This window comes from Pelodiscus sinensis, chromosome 3, assembly GCF_052426305.1.
Source record: "Pelodiscus sinensis isolate ZL-2025 chromosome 3, ASM5242630v1, whole genome shotgun sequence".
In the NCBI taxonomy this organism is placed as follows: Eukaryota; Metazoa; Chordata; order Testudines; family Trionychidae; genus Pelodiscus; species Pelodiscus sinensis.
In genome coordinates, this window is record NC_143054.1 from 121,292,710 (window position 1) to 121,312,134 (window position 19,425).

The 19,425-nt window shown below is 42.7% G+C and overlaps 1 protein-coding gene across 5 annotated transcripts in view; it reads left to right on the forward strand.

Moving 5' to 3' along the window:
* The window catches only part of CEP43 (centrosomal protein 43), a 70,408-nt gene that overhangs the window by 41,450 nt on the left and 9,533 nt on the right, over window positions 1–19,425 (forward strand). For 4 of the 5 annotated variants that reach the window (XM_075924626.2, XM_075924630.2, XM_075924629.2 and 1 more), the window contains 6 exons: window positions 2,416–2,475; window positions 6,222–6,442; window positions 9,167–9,279; window positions 13,296–13,364; window positions 17,135–17,174; window positions 17,838–17,931. In XM_075924626.2, the coding sequence (XP_075780741.2) occupies window positions 2,416–2,475; window positions 6,222–6,442; window positions 9,167–9,279; window positions 13,296–13,364; window positions 17,135–17,174; window positions 17,838–17,931 (597 nt within the window). The remainder of the gene's footprint in view (window positions 1–2,415; window positions 2,476–6,221; window positions 6,443–9,166; window positions 9,280–13,295; window positions 13,365–17,134; window positions 17,175–17,837; window positions 17,932–19,425) is intronic. The other variant, XM_075924627.2, reaches the window with a different exon arrangement.

Below are 19,425 nucleotides of genomic sequence, written 5' to 3' on the forward strand. Positions count from 1 at the left end.
AGGCAGTAGGCCATGTTTATTAAGAATACAATAGTAAAGCAGTTAGGATAAGTGTGCACATACAGCACCACTCCCCACTGATGCTCTGGTCTTGGCAGGATGCAATCAAAAAAACCTGTGGCAAAGCAGCCCCTTTTTACAGCAATTTTCCTTTATTGGGATCAATAAGTTTCACAATTCTTGTTTTCTGAAATTGGTTCTTTTCATATAACAGCTATCTTGTCCCAATTGATTGATGACTCTTAAAGGTAAGGTAAGCACCTATCTGCACTTCATCTGTATCTCAATAGGGGTATGCAGTAATCTCCATCTTTGTCTGTCTTGGCCATCTTCCTAGAACAGGCCCTGGGCAAAATACCCTCCATGGGCTGGATCTGTCCTGCCACCCCGCCAGATCTAGCTCGCAGACACAGCAGGGAGTCTCAGGCAGATTCACTGTCTGCGCCCTGCATGCTGCTTAGAGAAGCTGCAGTCAGATTCTGTTTGAACACCTGTAAGCCTTCATGCACTGCTCCTGCCCCAAGCACAATCCCATTGGCTGGCTTTGGCTGTTAACAGGCAGCTTGGGAAGCACCCTCTTTCCGTTCTCTCAGGCTCGTAGCTGTTCAAAAACCACATGACTCCAGCAGCCATGGGGGCAGACAGGGCATCTGCTGGTGAAGGCTGCTGGCTAGGAGTCAAGTCTATAAGTTTCCAAGCCAGAGCCTGCCTCTGGCACCCAGTCCTTTGCCTCCTTACCCCCATAACCCAAACCCTCTGTCCCCTCCTCCTACACCCATATCCTGCACCCCAGTCCCCTTCCTCAGGTTACAGCCCCCTCCTCCTGTCCTAGGTCACAACCCAAACACTCTGCCCCTTCTCCTGTACCCCTGCCCCCCATAACCTCCTCCCAGATCCTGTACCCCAATCACCTACCCCAGGTCACAGTCCCCTTTTTGCCCAAGGTCACAACCCAAACCTTTGCACTCTAGTCCCCTATACCAGGTCACAACTGCCTCCTTCACCCAAATGCCCTTCCAGACCCCACACCCTCTCCTGCTCCCCAGACCCTTACTGCAAGTTCCCTTCTGCACCCAACCTCCACCCTAAACAACATAGCACTTCCATTAATATGGAAGAGCGCAGCCCTTGACCACTTTCCAAATTCTTGAGTAGCCTCCCCATAAAAAAAATGTTGTTCACCCCTGCTCAAGAACGTCTGGTCCAGTAATAGCCTTCACACTTACCTTCTAACACATGTTCCTCATTCACCCACACAATGGGGTTGATTTCTTTGTTACATAGACACAATATGAATATTTAAGCAGAAACATCAAATTACCATTTAAAGAAAATAGTCCTCATACTCTCTTACTTATTTCACAATGCTAATTTTAAAACTTAAACATTGGATATATTCTGGCTGGTGCACCTTTGCTAATGGTTCAGTTAAGCCATTTTTTTCTGTCTTCAGAAAGAGAGGCTGGCAGGGTACAGTAAATCATAATCCTAAAATACATCAGTACACTTAATACCTACACTACTAAATTATAATTTTTCTTGTTCTAATTTATACATAACCTAAAATAGGTGGTGTTTCTGTTCAGTAAAATTTCTTTACTATAATTTGGAGAGTTACAGAAGGATCTAACAAAATTGGTGATTAAGCAACAAAAAAGACAGATGAAATTCAATGGAGATTAATGCAATCCTAATTATACATTCAAGATTATGGGTTATAAATTAGCTGTTAACAACCTGTTGGGTCTTAATCCATTTAGTAAGCAGAAGCGTGTCTGCGACTAGGCAAGAGACGGGAATCAGCTGATTCCCAGCTCATGTCCAGTCCCTGCTACCCCTCTGCCTCACCTGCCCCCCACAGAGATGGTGTTGGAGGGAACCACTTTTACATCTTCCCCCTCCAGAATTGGCTCCTGCTCCCCACCTTGCTGCCTCTGATGGAGGCAGCAAGGGCGGGGGAGTGATTAGTCGACTGTCCCTTGACTATTCAGTGAGCTTTTGCTCATCGGATAGTCAACTAGTTGCTTAATCCCTATTGTGGGTTGCAACTCAGCTTTAGTTGACTGTCAGAATCCCTGGGTCCTAAACAAGGTGACCCAGTGCTTTACATTCTGCGACGCAGAGCTGGATCATGACCCGAAATTTGAAAACCACTGATCTAGAAATTAGCGTGAGACAGATGTTAGGATCAGTTATTTTAATTGCCAGTTACCTTTTCCAAATGAGGATAGGTTGTTACCATGCTCGTGAAAATTTCCAGTGTCACAGAGAACATCCCTGAAAATGGGACAATTTAGTTGCAATGTTTATTACTTAAAAAAACTTGCTATATAACAAATGCAGATTAGAGGAGTTGAAACTCTTCATGACTTTTTTTTCCATTTCTTTGTACTATTATTTTATTCTCATGCTTAGATACCAAGGTATAAAGGACATCGTAAACCGAAAATGTGCTTGGAGAAGGCTGGTGAGAAGGTAAATGCATGCGAGGTCATGCTAGCAGGTGCTCTTACTGTTCCATTAGGAAAAAACAGAATATACTAAAAAAGAAAATAAACTGACTGACTTAATGCGAACACTAAAATTTATTGTAGTTTAACTATTAATATAATGTAAAGGTATAGAAATGTCACTCCAAAGCACCACACTTAGAATATTGTATACATAAAAAGTTTGTATAAATCCTCTCTCTCATTTTTCCTGCAGTATGACAGAGTGATGTCATCATGCCCCTCAGTTGCCCTGCCTTCTCTCCCTCCCCGGTGCTCTGGGAGGGCAGGAGCCTTGCGGCCTCCCTACTTCCTGCTCCCCAGCCCCCTCGCTCATCCCTTCCACTGAGACCCTGCACCCCCAGCCTTCTCCTGCCTCTTCCCCCCCTGGCCAGACATCTACCCACAGCCTGCTTCTGCACCCTCTCTTGGCTAGACATCTATCCCCAGTGGGGGAAGGGGGATTGGCGAGTGTAGCAAGCAGGGGGCACAGCCCCTTAAAATTAATTGATAATAAATTAAGCTTTTTGTTGGGCACATCATTAACTAATGCTGTTGATGGTGTGGAAGGAATGACAACCGCATGAGTTAAGTGTAAAATGTCAACTTCAAGTTTGAATTTCTACTATTTTTTTTCCTTAAGTTTTCATTAATTTGGCACATCTTCTTCCCAAAACTAATCGGTGAAGCCATTAACTTTCTCTTTCATATCTTTCCCCTAAGTTCCACTTTTACCTTGTTGTTTACGAGACATCACCAGGTGATATTGGGTGGATAAAAAGCAAGTGGGGATACATTTCATTTAATTTTTAAACAGATTTTTGTATTTGGAATCCTTATGTATGTGCTTTTACTGTCATGCTCACTCCTCCTCTCCCTTTCCTCGTGTTGCGTATGCATATTGCATTAATTTTGTGTCTTGTCTTTAAATGATGGCCAGATTCTTCTACTGTTATGTATGTTTAGTACTTGTCTTTGCATTTTCTCATTAAAACTGGGAATGATTGTAGGTTAAAGTACCACTCAATTTTGGTAAGGAAATTACAGGGTTGTTTTTTTTTTAAACTGTGTAAAACTTTATTTTGTATGGTGCAGGACTACAAAGATAGTCGCTGCTGTGTATTTGACCTTTCTGAAAAAATTTACACAGCCACCTTTCAGGATTTATTACCTTTACTCTTGTGTTTGTGTTTGCATCACAAGTGATAGCGTATATAAATAGATTAATTGCCAAATTTGATTTTATTTTAATGTACTTTCAGTCAGGAGGCTTGTGTACAGTCTCTTGAACAACTAAACTTTAAGAATTCGCTTTGTATAAAAGTATTAGCTAGTTGAGTTTTAATTTAGAAAAAAATTCTCAAGCTTTGCAACCTTGTCTGTCTGGCTGAGATTTCTAATAATTTTACAATCCCTTTAAAAAGGAAATTAATTAGAAATGTTAACTTCAGTTCTAGTAATATTGCTGAAACAATGAGGAGTCTTGTGGCATCTTAAAGACTAATTTATTTGGGCATAAGCTTTCATGGGCTAGAACCCATTTTATCAGATGCAAGCTTATGCCCAAATAAATTAGTCTTTAAGAAGCTTCATTGTTTTTGCTGAAACAGATTAGCATGGCTACCCCTCTGAAACAGTAATATTGCTGTACAACATAAAGTGTTTTGCTAGCCCACTGAAGTGTATTTCTTTAACTTTTTTTTTAAAATGTACTCCTTTGCCTTGTAATGTGCTTCAAGGAGCCATACCACTCTTTGTCCATATTTTAAATGTCAAACCTTGTAGGGTGTTTAATTTTGGGGAGAGAAAGTGTCAGGGAAAGAATGATACAAATGCTAAAGCCCCATATATGTTAGTTGACTTGCCTCCTAAGTACATGTAAAATGAATGAGTTTTCAATTCAGTAATAAAATTTATGAAAAGTTGTTATGGCATGGGAATTGCTCTGTACATTAAGATTATAACAATATTTGAATTGTAAAATGGATGTACAACATTCCACTAAATCAGGAGTTCACAGATCTTCTAGAGGATATGTCAACTCATCTAGATCAATATTTCTCAACTTGAGGATTGTGACCAGTGTTCCTTCTAAGTTGCATGGCATGGTTCCATTTTGATTAATTTCTTTTGCGATCTAGCAAAAAATGTGCCTGACTTGTTCACTTAGCTCCTTTACAGACTAGGTTTGTAGGGTTTCTGGGGCAACCCATCATGTAGATTTCCCCTGAAGATGGGGCTTCAGTTTCTTTGGCAGAAAACTGATACAGTTTGAGGTTTTGTCCCAAACGAGGGAGGGAATTTCCACAAAATGAAATTTTCTCCACCAGTCTGATTGTCTAAGGTGCCTTAGGACTTGTCATTTTTGCAGATATATGCTAACATGTTTATTCCCTGTCTAACGATAGAACTTTCTTACTCAATGGATTTCTGTCTTCTATGTGTTCAGTGTGTGTTATACTGAATATTGCAAATACATTTTTATTACTGTTCAGCTGGTAAGAGCCAGTGCAACTAAGAGTGAGTAAAACAGTATTTCATTCTTTCTGGTGCATCTTCAAACTACTTAAGTGCCAACCATCTATACCTTTCAACACCCCTTTGTACAGTTGTCACTAAGATCACAGTTTGGCGTTAACTGCTTGTGGTGTTGCATAAGAAGAAAGGAACATAGCTTAATTCACAATTTATGTTGACTTTGTGAACCCCGGCAATTAGAATAAATAACATTTTGCTTAGAAAAATGAGCACGTGATCATGGAAATCACAAGGAAACATGAAATGTCATATTAGCATAATCACTTTACATAGTTCTGCACACACATACTTTGCACTGATATTTTATTTGCAGTGCTGTAGTAGCCATGCAGGTCCCAGAATAGGGGAGAGACAAAGTAGGTGAGCTAATACCTTTTATTGGACCAATTTCTGTTGGTGCAAGGGACAAAATTTCAAGCTCCACAGGGCTCTTCTTCAGTTCTGTGGAACTCAAAAGCTCCTCTCTTTGACCAACAGAAATTGGTACAATAAAAAAATACTTCATCCACCTTCTCATTTACAAACATTTATTTTGTAACACCCCTATGTTAAGTAAATATTGAATGCCTCTCTTATACACTGTAGCTTGGCATATAATAGAGAAAATTTAAGTACCATGATTATGGCTGTGCAAGTTAGTCTTGGAACCAGGTTTGCAATTTATTGGCTCTGTCCCATAAATAATCCAGCTACAGAGCCCCCATACTTAATATCTCAGTCTCTGTATTTTGAAATCATCTGTAAACTGTTCCCAAGGTTACAAAATCAAACTAAAAAAATAGGAAATTCTAGGTAGAAGTGAGACTGAAACATGCATAGTTAGCAACTAAACTGCCTACACAAAGTAATTTTTACTAAGTACATTTTTCTGCATTCAAATATTTTTTTTATTCATTTGACTTTGCTTTTTGAGATGGTCTATATTGTAAAGCCCTACAAAGGAGATGTGATCTTTTTTTTAAAGAGCTCTTTAGGTGGCTTTGAAGTGGGAAATTTCTCACTGATAAAGTTATATGGGTACAAAAATTGAAATTTTAATTTGAAAAATAGATTACAATAGATAACTTGGATAGTGTATGTTCCTGATGATTCTTTATTGACACCTGGACTGCAGATCAGTTGAGAAATTACTTCTGTGGCTCCACTCAAAGAAAGGCATTTTCCTCTCTGTAAATGTGATTATTTTTTTTAAAGGTTGCTGAAACCAGTCGAAGTGATACAAGTATCTCATCAGGAGAAACAAAGAACAAAAGCAGCATTCACTTTCTTCCCAATGAGACAACGCTAGTTTCTCAATCACACAACAAAGGCTTAAATACCAAAGAAAAAAGTGATCCAGCTATAGATGAGGATGACACAGAGGGAGATTCTTTTTTTGATGATCCTATACCCAAACCGGAGAGAAGCTATGGATGGTAAGTAAACTGCACTCTCTAACACTTGTTTTATGCATATTGTTTGGTTTAGATGGACTATTTGCACATGGCCTCTTGCAAAAGGCATTGTGTAGGTGCACTGTAAAATATCCTGCTTGAAATGCACAGTGCCTTCTGGAGCTACCTTGTTGCACTGGTGAGTAATTTTGACACTTTTGGGGATATAGCATATTCCCCCTTCTAATGCCAAGCAAACTACTTTGGCTTGTGGGATTGGAGAAGGGCAGGTGGAGCTGTGGCTCTTCGAACCCCTGTTCTTTCCAAACCATCTGATGCCATAAGTCCTGAAGATGCTACTATAGCTAACCTTGAAATAGCTGCATTAAGTAGGAGGGGAGAATCTTTATTTCTCTGCATAACTCAGTAAAGACTGGCAGCATCTAACCCACAGTACTGGAGTAGTTAAGAAAATATTGTTAGTTCATGCAGACATACCTACACTGTATGAAGCTGGTGTATTAGGAAAGACTCTTGCTCATGGAAGAGCACCCTTTGTACAAATCAGTGTTCATGTTTTATTACCCAGGGAATCCAAGCTGATTTGTTTTTAGTAGGGTAATTGTTCTTCAGGGATATGTCAGTTTTGAGGGTGGTGGTCTAAGCCAGACTACTATATTACTTCTAGAAGTTTGATTGTCTTGCATGCCCCAAAGTTTAATCTCATTTCAAAATTGCTTGCTTACAAAATCAGGTATAAAAATATTTAAAAATTGCTGACTCTCAGTTTTACCATATAATTATAAAATACGTTAATTGGAATATAAAATTGTGCTTACATTTCAGGGCATAATATACAGAGTGGTATAAATAAGTAATTGTATTACATTCTTTTTGTCCTGACTTCACTAGTCCTTTTTTATGTAGTCTGTTGTAAAAATGTCTAGATGAGTTAATGTTCAAGACCTCTGCATACCCCTAGGTGTACACATACCTTGGGTTGAAAACCACTGGTCTAAGCCCTCTTACATTGGCTCTGTGGTGTGGCACAAGACAATTTTATCAGTAGACACATTATGATTGAAATAACAGGAGCAAATTAAAGATACTTATTTAGTAGCTAAAAGTACTAACTGATTGTTGTATTGCTTTTCATTTGTAGAGTCAGTTGATTATGATGTCATACATTGGGATAAAACAATAGGTGAGAATACCAGTGTCAGAGAAACCTAACATGATCTTTAAACTGACAGCTTTAAAAGGTTTAAACAAAACTTTATTAAAGTAATTTGTTCTTCCAATCATTGAATACGAGACAATGAAGGATTACCTTGGCTTTTAACTGACATCATTGCTCATAAGTGAGACTAACACATCCAGTCTGTCTGTATTAATTAGCATTCTTGAAAGGTAAATATATAGTTATGAGTGCAAATTCAATGGCTAATAACCTGTTTTTGTAATTTTCTAGTTCAAAATAGAAAAAGAAATGGTATTGTACAATAGTTAGCAAATAGTACAACTAACTTGTATTTGTAAACCTAAGGAAATGCAATAAGAACAATGTTCAGGAATTTTACTATTGCAATATTATATTAGTATATAAAAATAGGAAAGACCACTGACTTGCATGGTAATAATTATTTATAATTGCCACCTGAAAATGCTTGAAAGAAAAGAAGCCTTAGTTACATAGCAAAACTGAATTGCCTTATACAGAAAAAATCTACATGCAGAAAAGAAACAAGGTTTGTCTAATGACATGGATTTGGTTAAAGAGCTATTTCCATATCCATTTTACATAGCTTTTTAGAGTTGTGTATCTTAATTTGCTTTAAGTCACATGCAGATATTGATAGCAATTTTGTGGTAAGGCAACTTTGTGTGTGCAAATTTTGGTAAATGAATTGGCAAAATGCTAATTAGTGAAGTTATACAGATTTGGGGATTTATTTTACGTGCAGAGAAATAATCATTGTAATCTTCCTCTTTAGTGGATCAAATTTCATGTGTATATACATGTAACTTGGAGCCATTATAAGTGTTATAATGTCCTCATAAATTTGGCTAAATATACATTAAACTCACCAAAACCATAAAACTTAATGCAAAATCAGATTCTGCTCATAGATCATCACTTCATTAGATGAGAATAAAATACATTACGTGAAACCAGTCAACTTGGTGACTGAAGATGTTATCTGGGAATGGTTAAATTAAACTTTGACTGTGATTATTGCATCTTTTATTTGTAAATAATGTGTTTAATGTATATTTCATTCCTAAATTTAATGGCAGCTAAACCAGTTTGTGGCAATGAAATAAATTAATTTTGCTGCAGTCTCAAGCGGCATTCTTTTTGCAACATGACTATTATTAGTTTTGTTGAACAAAACTGATCATAATTCAAAAGCAGGAACTAGTTGATTGTATTTATGCCTGAATTTTTTTTCTTCTTGGCTACCTGGTATATGTGGGGATAATAAAACAGGCCCCCTGATAAAAATAGTGATACCGAAGATGATGTAGGAGATCTGTTTGTGATACAAGGCAGGCAGAAATCTGTGAATAGGTGAGAACATAAATTTCTTATTGCCTGTCTTGCTTGATGCTTCCAGTAGAAACTTTTTTGCCTTTTTTTTAGATTGTAAAGTGAATAGTTCCTTCACCTGATCTTTTGCTGCATATAATATTGTTTCTAGTTGCATACATGTTTAATAGATGGTAAGAGTCTCATATCTAGTTAAAAATAGTTTCCCTTTTTAGGAAAACCGAGTCCAGCAAACAACAAGGAAGCCTTGCATCTCTTTCTGAGGCACCCCCCTTAAGGAGTGGGCTAAGCTCCCTTGCTGGAGCACCTTCACTAAAAGAGCCTGACAGTAAGTATAATATTTAAATCCTTTTGCATCTTGAGCAGGACATGGGAGAAGTCATTAAATTTTGAGAAATGAATTGCATGGTCTATGTAATGTAAAAGAACTGTTTATTTTCTGCAACCACGGGTACTAATCTGCACTGTCACACTGTGTGAAATGGCACTGTGAGTGCCAACCTCATGGCAGGTGATCAAAAAGCAGGGCAGATACTCCAAGCATAAGTATATGTGTTCTGTAATTAGATTTCACTGTCCCAGTAACAAATATGTACTCCTGAAGCACTAAATCTTACAATAATCACAGACTGTCCCCATGGTCCCTTGCAACTCTGGCAAGCTGAATTTAGTGGTAAATGGTCACTTGGTTCCAAATATAAAAAAAGATTAAGGTTGATCCCAGTCCAAAGAAACCATTCATTTACCCCAGATAAATTTGTACCTCGGACCTCACACCAAAGCTAATGCTTGTAGCCAGTCCTGTAATAAATTAACAAAGGATTCAGTAACTAGGAGGAAAAAATGAGCATTAGTTACAGGTTCAATCAAGAAACATATACACATATGAGTTGTAGTCTGTAGTTCCAAAAGGGTTGTAGTAATCTGTCAGCAAAAAATGTCTTTTGGGGCTAAACCAGGTTGACTCTGGGGATTTCTGATTTTGTTTCCTAGCTCCATCCCTGTGAGAGTCTAAATAGCAAAGAGGTAAAAAATGTTCTTTATTTCCTCCTTCCAGAATTAACGTTGGTGGGACAAACCTCTTTGAGGGTCTATTAGCCCAATCAAATGATGTTTCACTGTGACAACTTAGCTTTGATAGTACTCCTTGATGGGCAGGGGAATCATTCCTCCTATCTGAGGTCACAAATTCAGAGCAGACATTTTCACAGTTATAGTTCAAAATTTACATATTATCGTATAGCATGTGATACAGCTGTTAAAATGAAGATTAATGCATACAGCGCATAAAAGCATTTTATAGAGACTTACAAGGATGTGTAAGTGTAGCACCTATCTTGAACAGGTGAGCTGGTCTGGTTTCCAGCTATGAATTCGTTGGTGCTCAGCTGAAAGTGACTACTACTTTGGAGAGTTCCAGTGTTATGTAAACTTTTTTAAACAAAGTTTCACTAACCAATTCTAGTACCTGAACTTCATTTCAGTTACATGATATTTTTTCTTCGAGTGCTTGCTTATGTCCATTCCGTCTAGGTGCGTGTGAGCCCTATGCACAAGTTCCAGAAGCTTTTTGCCCTTAGCAGCACCCACTGAGCCAGCCAGGGAGCCTCCTGGAGTGGCACCAGTATATCCATGCATATAACCCGCTGCTGGCCCTCTTCCCCCTTCAGTTCCTTCTTTCCGCTCATGATGGTTGCTGGAATGCTTGGCTTGCTTTGCTTAGCTAGTAGTTTCTTTAGTGTGTAAATAGAGTACCGTATTTTAGCAAATATAACCTGTGGGTTATATTAATTTTTAGAAACCCCGCGTGTGTGTGTGTGTGTGTGTGTGTGCGCGCACGCACACACACACACACACCCCCGCAGGGTATACTTGGGTGCGGGTATACAAAAGTTTTTTTATACACCAGTTCACTGCCTGGTTCCTCCGCAGCTGTAGGAAGGATCAGAGAAAGCGTTCATCCAGCTGTGCAGGAACCAGGCTATGAGCGCTCCCCCGCCCAGTTCCTGAGCAGCCTCTGTTCAGGGGAGCGCTCACCGCCCGATTCGTCCGCATCCGTAGGAAGGGTCAGAGGGAGTGCTCATCCAGCTGCGGTTGCACAGAAACCAGCCGGTGAGTGGCTGACTAATTCTCCCCTCTCTCCCCCACTCCCCACCCCCCCCCCCCCAACCTCCTGTTCCAGCACCATAAATATACCCCCGGCACAGCCTTGTATACCCCGCTGGTTATACTCATGTGCGGGATATACAAGACATTTTTTTAACTCAAAAAGCAAAAACTGCGAGGTATATTCAGGTGTGGAGTATATTTGAGTGCGGGATGTATTTGCTAAAAGATGGTACTTCACAGTTAATTGTTAAGTGTGTGTTTGTTAGTGTAGCTAATGGTTCTGCTCCGGCTCCCCTCGGGGAGGGGAGGGCATGCTGGGGCCCCACGGTTTCAAGCCCTGCTGATGGTGCTTCAAGCCCATGCCGTACGGGGAACCACACAAGGACTGCCTCAAGTGCCTTGGGGAAGGCCGCTTGACAGATTCCTGAAAAATCTGTAAGTCATTCAAGCCTCGGACCAAGCGAGAGAGAGACTCCAGGCTGAAGTTAATCTTAATGGAGTCCACACTTCGCGGCGCTGGAGTCAGAGGTGTCGGTGAGGAGTACTCCAGAGACAATAGGGGGCTCCGACCACACTCGCCATCCAGCGGCACCGGGGTACTAGCCGGCAATGAGGCATCGGTCCCAGTCTCCGGTGCCAGCGACTTCAAAAAAGTCAAGGAGAGGGAGATCACCTGCCAGGCATGAACAGGCAGAGCACTGTGGGGCCTCCCCTTCCTCACACGGAAGGCAAGGGCTGGCACCCCGGAGGCCCAAGACCTGCCTGTGGAGGAGGTCACGTGGCCTGGGAGTTGATAGAGTTGACAGCCTCACCAGCTCCAGCACCGCAGGGTACCATAGAGCGCAAGACCAGAGAGATCCTCGGGGCTGGGCCAGTCCCTCCCTCATCCCAGGTACTGTCAGCGCCAATACACCGGCCCGGCCCCATGGACCTCCAGCACTGGGCAATCTGCACCGGTGCAGGCTCATCCAGCACCCGAGCTATATATGGCAATGAGTCTCCCAGTACCAGGAGCACCAGACATGCCACTGCCGGCACCCCTGCTGCACAGGAGTAAACCATCAACAATGGTGCAGCAGGGAAGAGAGGTGGAACGGGCTTCTTCCATGGCACCACTCTGGGCGGCTTCCGAACTATCGTTGGAGTTGGACGGAGAGTCCCTGGTGTCCAGGGCATCCTCCCACCGTACCAGGGACTCCAGAAGGTCACGGTCCTCACAAACCTTGGAGCCTCGGCAGTGCTCCCATTTTGGGCACAGATCCATTCCGAACCCACCCACCTCCCCTCGTTGGAAGTAGCATGTGAAAAGGATCTGAAGGGGGAGAGGGCCAGCAGCGGGTTATCTGCGTGGGTATACTGGCACCACTCCAGGGGGTTCGCTGGCTGACCCAACGGGTGCTGCTAAGGGCAAAAATCTTCCAGAACTTGTGCATGGGGTGCATGCACACCTAGACGGAATGGACATAAGCAACACATCTCAAAGAACAGCAGTTACAGGTAAGCAACCGTTTTTTCATTAAATGTATTTTTTTTTTATTGCCTATCAGAATTCCAGCTGCACTGTCATCCCTCAGGAACAAAGGATGCTTTCATATTTATTTTGATATCTTTAGTACCCAATCTTGCAAACACTCAGTATCACCAATCATATGTATGTTTTTACACATAGAGACGCGCCTGTCAGGAATGGTCTAGGCGCACTTAATCTTGCCTCTTTGCAGGGAGGTTGACTTAGATCAGTGTTTCTCAACTTTTTTTTGTAAAGTACCCCCTTTTTAAAAAAAATAAAGTACCCCAGTACTTACAGTTTTCAGATGCGCACTATTTTTGTTCTTACTGTTGCAACACATTTGTTTAATCAACTTAATCATAGCCAGGCAGGCGACTAAATTTTTTGGTGTAAAAAGTTATAAAAATAATAAAACACTAAAAATCTAAATAAAAATTCAGTTTTCTCCAAATTTCAGTTGTTGACATACCTCCCCTCCCCAACTTCTCTCGGGTATCCTGTGGGTACTTGTACCACTGGTTGAGAGACACCGACTTAGATGATCTCAAGATCCCTTCCAGTCCAACGTTTATATGATTGTCTGTAAATCTTTGCAAGATTGGTTCTTAAAATAGCCTATAGAAAAATATACTAAACTTAATTAGTTGATGGGTGTATTTAAGTGTGCTGTCTTATTCAAACAATAACCAAACGCATTACTGATATTAAATATTTTTTGGTTACAGATGCAGCTAGAAACTCTGTTTTGAAAGATCTACGATTGGTGAATGCAAAACTAGGATCTCTTGAATTAGGCAAGTAGTTTTTGAGCACAAGGGTATGTAAGTATCCTAGTTCTGCTCCACTGGTGTGTCAGCAGGAGTCTTACTTAAGAGAATCAAGATTTTGATTCATTATTCTGTATGTGAAATTCCTAACTGGCAGGAATTCTTTGTATGTTTTTACCAACATTTATTTTACACGTATAGCAGACACCAAAATTTATGTATGAGGGCATTTGAGTGATAATTTTGTAATTGGTCTGTTGTCAGTATTGTTGGTGAAACACCAGAGAAACCTACTGTACGAAAAAGTAAAATGTCTTGTATAGTAGCATAACTCCAGATGATACTAGCTTTTTTTAAAAAAGCATTTCCCTATATCACTTTTAGTATTATACAGTCAGTTAGTTAATTTTTCAGGCATTGTAATATATTCCCGGATATGCATGTTGACATCAGTGTCTGGTTGTGATTGTTCTCAATTCTGTGGCAAAATATGACTAGTAATTTATCCAGCATAGAAATGCATCTCACAATTAGTGTTCACTTAAAATCTTTATTTTAAATGGACACTTGAAATATATGGTAGCTTAAATTCTCAGGGCAGATTTTTCAAGGTGGAAGGCACGCAACTCTCATTGACTTTTGGTAGGATTTAGGCATCTTTAATTACTTTTTGTGTCTCTTGAAAGTCTCCCAATTATAGGCAGTCCCCGACTTACGCGGATCCGACTTATGTCGGATCCGCACTTACGAACGGGGCTTTCTCGCCCTGGAGGTCGGGGCGAGAAAGCCCCGTTCGTAAGCTGCTCTGGTGCCCCTGGTCCGCTGGAGACCGTCTCCAGCAGACCAGGGGCACCGGGCGGGTTCCCGCGCTTCTGAGGCTTTGCCAGAGCAAAGCCTCAGAGGCGCGGGGAACCGCCGCTGCTGCCGCTTCAGTCTGGGTGCCTGTGGTCTGCTGGGGACGGTCCCCAGCAGACCACAGGCTCCCGGACTGAAGCCGCAGCCGCGGAGGGTGTCCCACGCCTCTGAGGCTTTGCCAGAGCAAAGCCTCAGAGGCGCAGGGAACCGCCGCTGCTGCCGCTTCAGTCTGGGTGCCTGTGGTCTGCTGGGGATGGTCCCCAGCAGACCACAGGCTCCCGGACTGAAGCCGCAGCCGCGGGGGGGTCCCGCACCTCTGAGGCTTTGCCAGAGCAAAGCCTCAGAGGCGCGGCACCCCGCTGCTGCTGCGGCTCTGCTCCCCGTGTCCCTGGTCTGCTGGGGGGGAGGGGGGGGCGCAGCTAGTGTGCTCTCCCCCCCCCCCAGCAGACCAGGCTTTTGTTTTGGACTCTGGGGCAGAGCAGCTGGGGCGCTGCCGATTGGTCCTGCAGCGCCCGCTCTGGGCACTACTGGACCAACCCGGCAGCACCCCAGCTGCTCTGCCCCAGGTGTCCCCAAGTCAGCTTCTGCTGAAACTGACCAGCGCTGACTACAGGAAGCCCCAGGCAGAGTTGCTCTGCTCCGGGCTTCCTGGAATCAGCTGCTGATCAGTTTCAGCAGCAGCTGACTTGGGGACGCCTGGGGTTCTTAAGTTGATTCTGTATGTAAGTCAGAACTGGCGGTCATTTTCAGCAGTGTCTGAATCTGGACGCCAGTTCTGACTTACATACAGATTCAACTTAAGAACAAACCTACAGTCCCTATCTTGTACGTAACCCGGGGACTGCCTGTATAGTATCAGTGCAGAATCCTATAAATATAGGACTAGAATGGATCTCAAAAATCAAGTCCCGCTCTTTGCACTGAGATAAATCTAGATTCTCCTTGACTGTGTTTGACTGATTTATTCTTCAGAACCTTCAGTGACATGTATTTCACAGCCTCCTTTAGAAGCCTGTTCCTAAACGTAACTACAGGCAGTCCCCGGGTTATGTCCATCTGACTTAAGTTGGATCCCTAGTTACGAACGGGGGGGGGGAGGTGCAGCTAGTGCGGGGTGCCTCCCCCACTGTCGCCACTTCTGGCGGTGCGGGGGGGGGGGGGCGCTTCCCCACAGCAGACCAGGGAGACACAGAGCTAGCGCCCCTCCCCCCCCCCCCCCCCCCCCCCCCCAGCTGACCAGAAAAGACGCGATGCGGCTTTTCTCGCCGTGGAGGACGCGGGTGGCAGGACTGCCGAGACACGCCGCGGTCCCGCCGCCCGCATCCTCCGCGGCAAGAAAAGCCGCTCCGCATCTCCCTGGTCTGCTGGGGGGGGGGGTGCAGCTAGTGTGCCCCCACCCCCCCAGCAGACCAGGCTTTTCTCGCCAACGCCTGGGGTAGAGCAGGTGGGGGGCTGCCAGGTTGGTCCCACAGCGCCGAGGTGCGACGCTGCAGGGACCTACCCGGCAGCGCCCCAGCTGCTCTGTCCCAGGCGTCCCCAAGAGCAACCGGGGTGCTGCCGGGTTGGTCCCACCGTGCCAAGGGTTGGCGCTACCAGACCAACCCAGCAGCACTCCAGCTGCTCTGCCCCAGGAGTGTCCGATTCAGCCACTGCTGGTCAGTTTCAACAGCGTCTGAATCTGGACGCCTGGGACAGAGCAGCTGGGGCGCTGCCGGGTTGGTTTTTTAGCAATTTTTGTTAAGGAAAATAACAAACCAATGGAAGAGCTTCCTCCTTCCCCCCAGAGTTGGTGGGGGGGGGGGGAAGCCACTGCCCCTCTAAAAGACAAGGCTTTTTTGGCACATCAGGCTCTTGTTGGCCACCGCCATCTTGGTGACACCATTTTGAATCGCTGCACCAGATGGCTCCCTTGCCCTGGTGAGGGCACATCAGGCTCTTGTTGGCTACCGCAGTCTTGGTGATGCCGTTTTGAATCGCTGCACCAGACGGCTCCCCTGCCCCGATGAGTACTGAGGGCCTTTTCTAGGGGTACAGGGGCAGCTTTGCAAGCCACACTTTAGGGGGGGAAGAACTGCACGTGGCTCGCGAGCCATGGGTTGACTGCTGGTGGACTATTCAATAAGTCGATAGAGCGCCTCTGCCTTTGAAGTGTAGCATCAGCCCTAGTTCCTTACACCACTGCCAGGCAGCCACGTGGTCAGGCTCCTGGCCTTACCGGGGCAGCCCTGCTGCCTCCTAGTCACACCAGGCAACTGCGCCACTCAGCGCAGCTGAGGCTCCTAGTACTTCCGAACAAAGGATGTTGTGAGACCAAAGACTCCTCAGTTAAGAGAGGCTCAACCAGTATAGAAGTTAGGTTGACTGGTCTATAATCCTCTGGGTAGTCTTTGTACCCTTTAATAAAGATAGGTACTGTGTTCTTCTTCATGCCTCTGGGACCTCACCTATCTTCCATGAGTACTTTTGAAGATGTACTTTATTGCTCTTTATATCCCTTGCTAATTGTAACTCAATCTGTGCTTTAGCCTTTATTATTTTGTCCCTTCTGCTTGATGATATTCTTTTATATGCCTCCAGAACAATTTGTCCAATTTTTTCACTTTCTGTAGGATCCTTTTTTTATTTTTCAAGTCATTAAAGAGCCTGGATTAAGCTATATTGTTCTTTGTTTGGCTGCAGAACTGAAAGACGTGTCCTAGAAACCGAAATTCCGCATTTGATGTAGGGCTTGTCTGAATTGGGAAAAGACGTTAGGTTGCAATTAGTTAATATCAAACTTGATTCTCTTCCTAATGTACACAAATTTTAAGAGGATCTACTCTTCCTGCTACCTGCAGCTGGCTTATACACTCTGCTCTGACAGAAATAATATTTGAAATCTCTGTATTTTCTGCAGAGGGAATCTGTTTTTGTTCAGTAAAATACTTTTTTTCATTATTTAGGAACTGGAGAAGATGATGAGTATGTTGATGATTTCAACAGGTAAGAGGGAAAATACTTATATTGCTACAGTGAGATATTTAATCGATAGTAAACATTCAGTTTTCTAAGTAAACTAAACCAGAAGTAAGTTCATCATATCATGATCAGTTTAACCATGCTGCCACCTGTTTGTTATATATCTGTGAATAAACTTACGTCTGTTAACTTTGTATAGGCAGGAGAGTCTCTTGAAAACCTGTCTTTAGGATGTTGAGCAGCTCTAGAGGTTTTCAAACAAAGAAAAATAGCCTGTTCAACAACACATTTTTATAATTTACTTTTTAAAAAACATTTTAGTTGATATTTATACAAAGAGTCCAAATTGAATCTTTCATCTAGAAAACTGAGCTGCATGAAGGACAGATGGTTGAGCAGTAATATTTTAGGCACTTGATTCTACAGTTTATATGGCATAGCTAACTTCTCACAACTTAATTCAATTACAGGTGTATTCTTAAATGTTTGTATCATTAGCCTGATTTTTTTTTTTTTTTTTTTTTTGGTTTTTTTTTTGTTTTTGTTGTTTTTTTTTTGTTACAGAAAAGAAATGTATCTAACCTAAACACTTTTCCCACTAGAGGCGTGTAATGTAGTGGGAATTCTTTTTATAGCAGAAAAAGAAAATCTAATGGTTGTCACCTTTATTCTTTTTTCTGTCATTAGTACCAGTCATCGATCAGAAAAAAGTGACATTAGTATAGGTGAAGAAATAGAAGAAATTTCTGTGGAAATAGAAGAATCAAATGCTAGTGATAAGGTATGACTTACTGTGTGGACATGTTTTTAATCTTGCATTAGGTATTTATCCCTTTCTGAATAAAACTTGCAAAAGCGACGAGGAGTCCTGTGGCACCTTATAGACTAACTGAAGTGTAGGAGCATAAGCTTTCGTGGGCAAAGACCCACTTCGTCAGATGTCAGACGAAGTGGGTCTTTGCCCACGAAAGCTTATGCTCCTACACTTCAGTTAGTCTATAAGGTGCCACAGGACTCCTCGTCACTTTTGCAGATTCAGACTAACACGGCTACCCCTCTGATACTTGAATAAAACTTGTGTAATATACATGTGTATCCACCGAGCTTATATGTATGTATGGAGAGAGATCCACAAATCACTCTCTAGAGCATGGGACTGGTACAGTAATTAACAGTTGAGATTTTCTTGTAATCTTTTAGCATATGCAAGAGTTTTGTTGTTTTAAACTTTGCCTCAGTTGTGCACATATTTTCATTACTCAGCACTGGCAATCAAATTTCTATAATGTCCTTTCTAAACCAGAACACTTTGAAGTATTTTGGCTGGGCATCTGAGGAACGCTGAGATTTTACAATTAGTACGTACAGCTACCTATTGAATTGGTCTTGGCTGACAGCATGCTCACAGCCTATTACCTAGACCACCTTCCAAAAATTTTCAGAGTATTTTTAAAGTTGTAAACGAGACAAGTGACTCCAAATCTATTTTATTTAAAATTCTTTTTTTTTTGCATTGGAATCAATAAGTCTTTATTTGGTTGGAAAAATAAAGCAGTGAGGCTAGTTAGATCCCAATTCCATATAGGGATGTTCAGTAGTGTTTAATTAGCTAATTGAGTAGTCAATTAGTCAGTAAGGAGCTGCTCTTGCTATCCCTGCTGCAGCTCTGCAGTTTAAATGTAGTAGGAGACAGGTGTGCAGGAACTCCGATCCTACTACAGATCCTAAACTGCAGAACTGTAGTGGGATTAGCCCCTGAGGGTGGCATGAACCAGGACTGAGCAGTCCCTGCTCGCTGTGGGACCTCTGAGCTTCTGCCTTTTAAATGTTGTTATAAGAGCTGGCTGCTCCTACATTTAAAGAGCAAAGGTGCAGTGCTTGGGGACCCAGTGCTAGCTGGGACTGCTTCAGTTCCATCTTGTGCCAGGTCCCCCACTATGGTGCTGGGGCTCCCCCCAGCACCGGCTCCTGCCCCCCTCCTTGCTGCTCCAAAGCCAGTTCCCCCCATGACTGGTCCCTGCTTTTCCCCCTTGCTGCCTCTATATCAGAGGCAGCGGGGGGGGGGGGGGAGGGGGCGACTAATTTAGTAGTGACTCGGCTACCCAATAAGCTTAGACCTATTGGGTAGTCAACTAGTCACTTACCTCTCTAATTCCATAACATGCTTTTCATTAACTATGTGGACAGTTGAATGCCCCTAGTGTCTCATATGTTGGAATTGACACCTTCAAGGACAGAATCATAAGTAGAAAGATGCTTTTTGGAGGGTTGTATA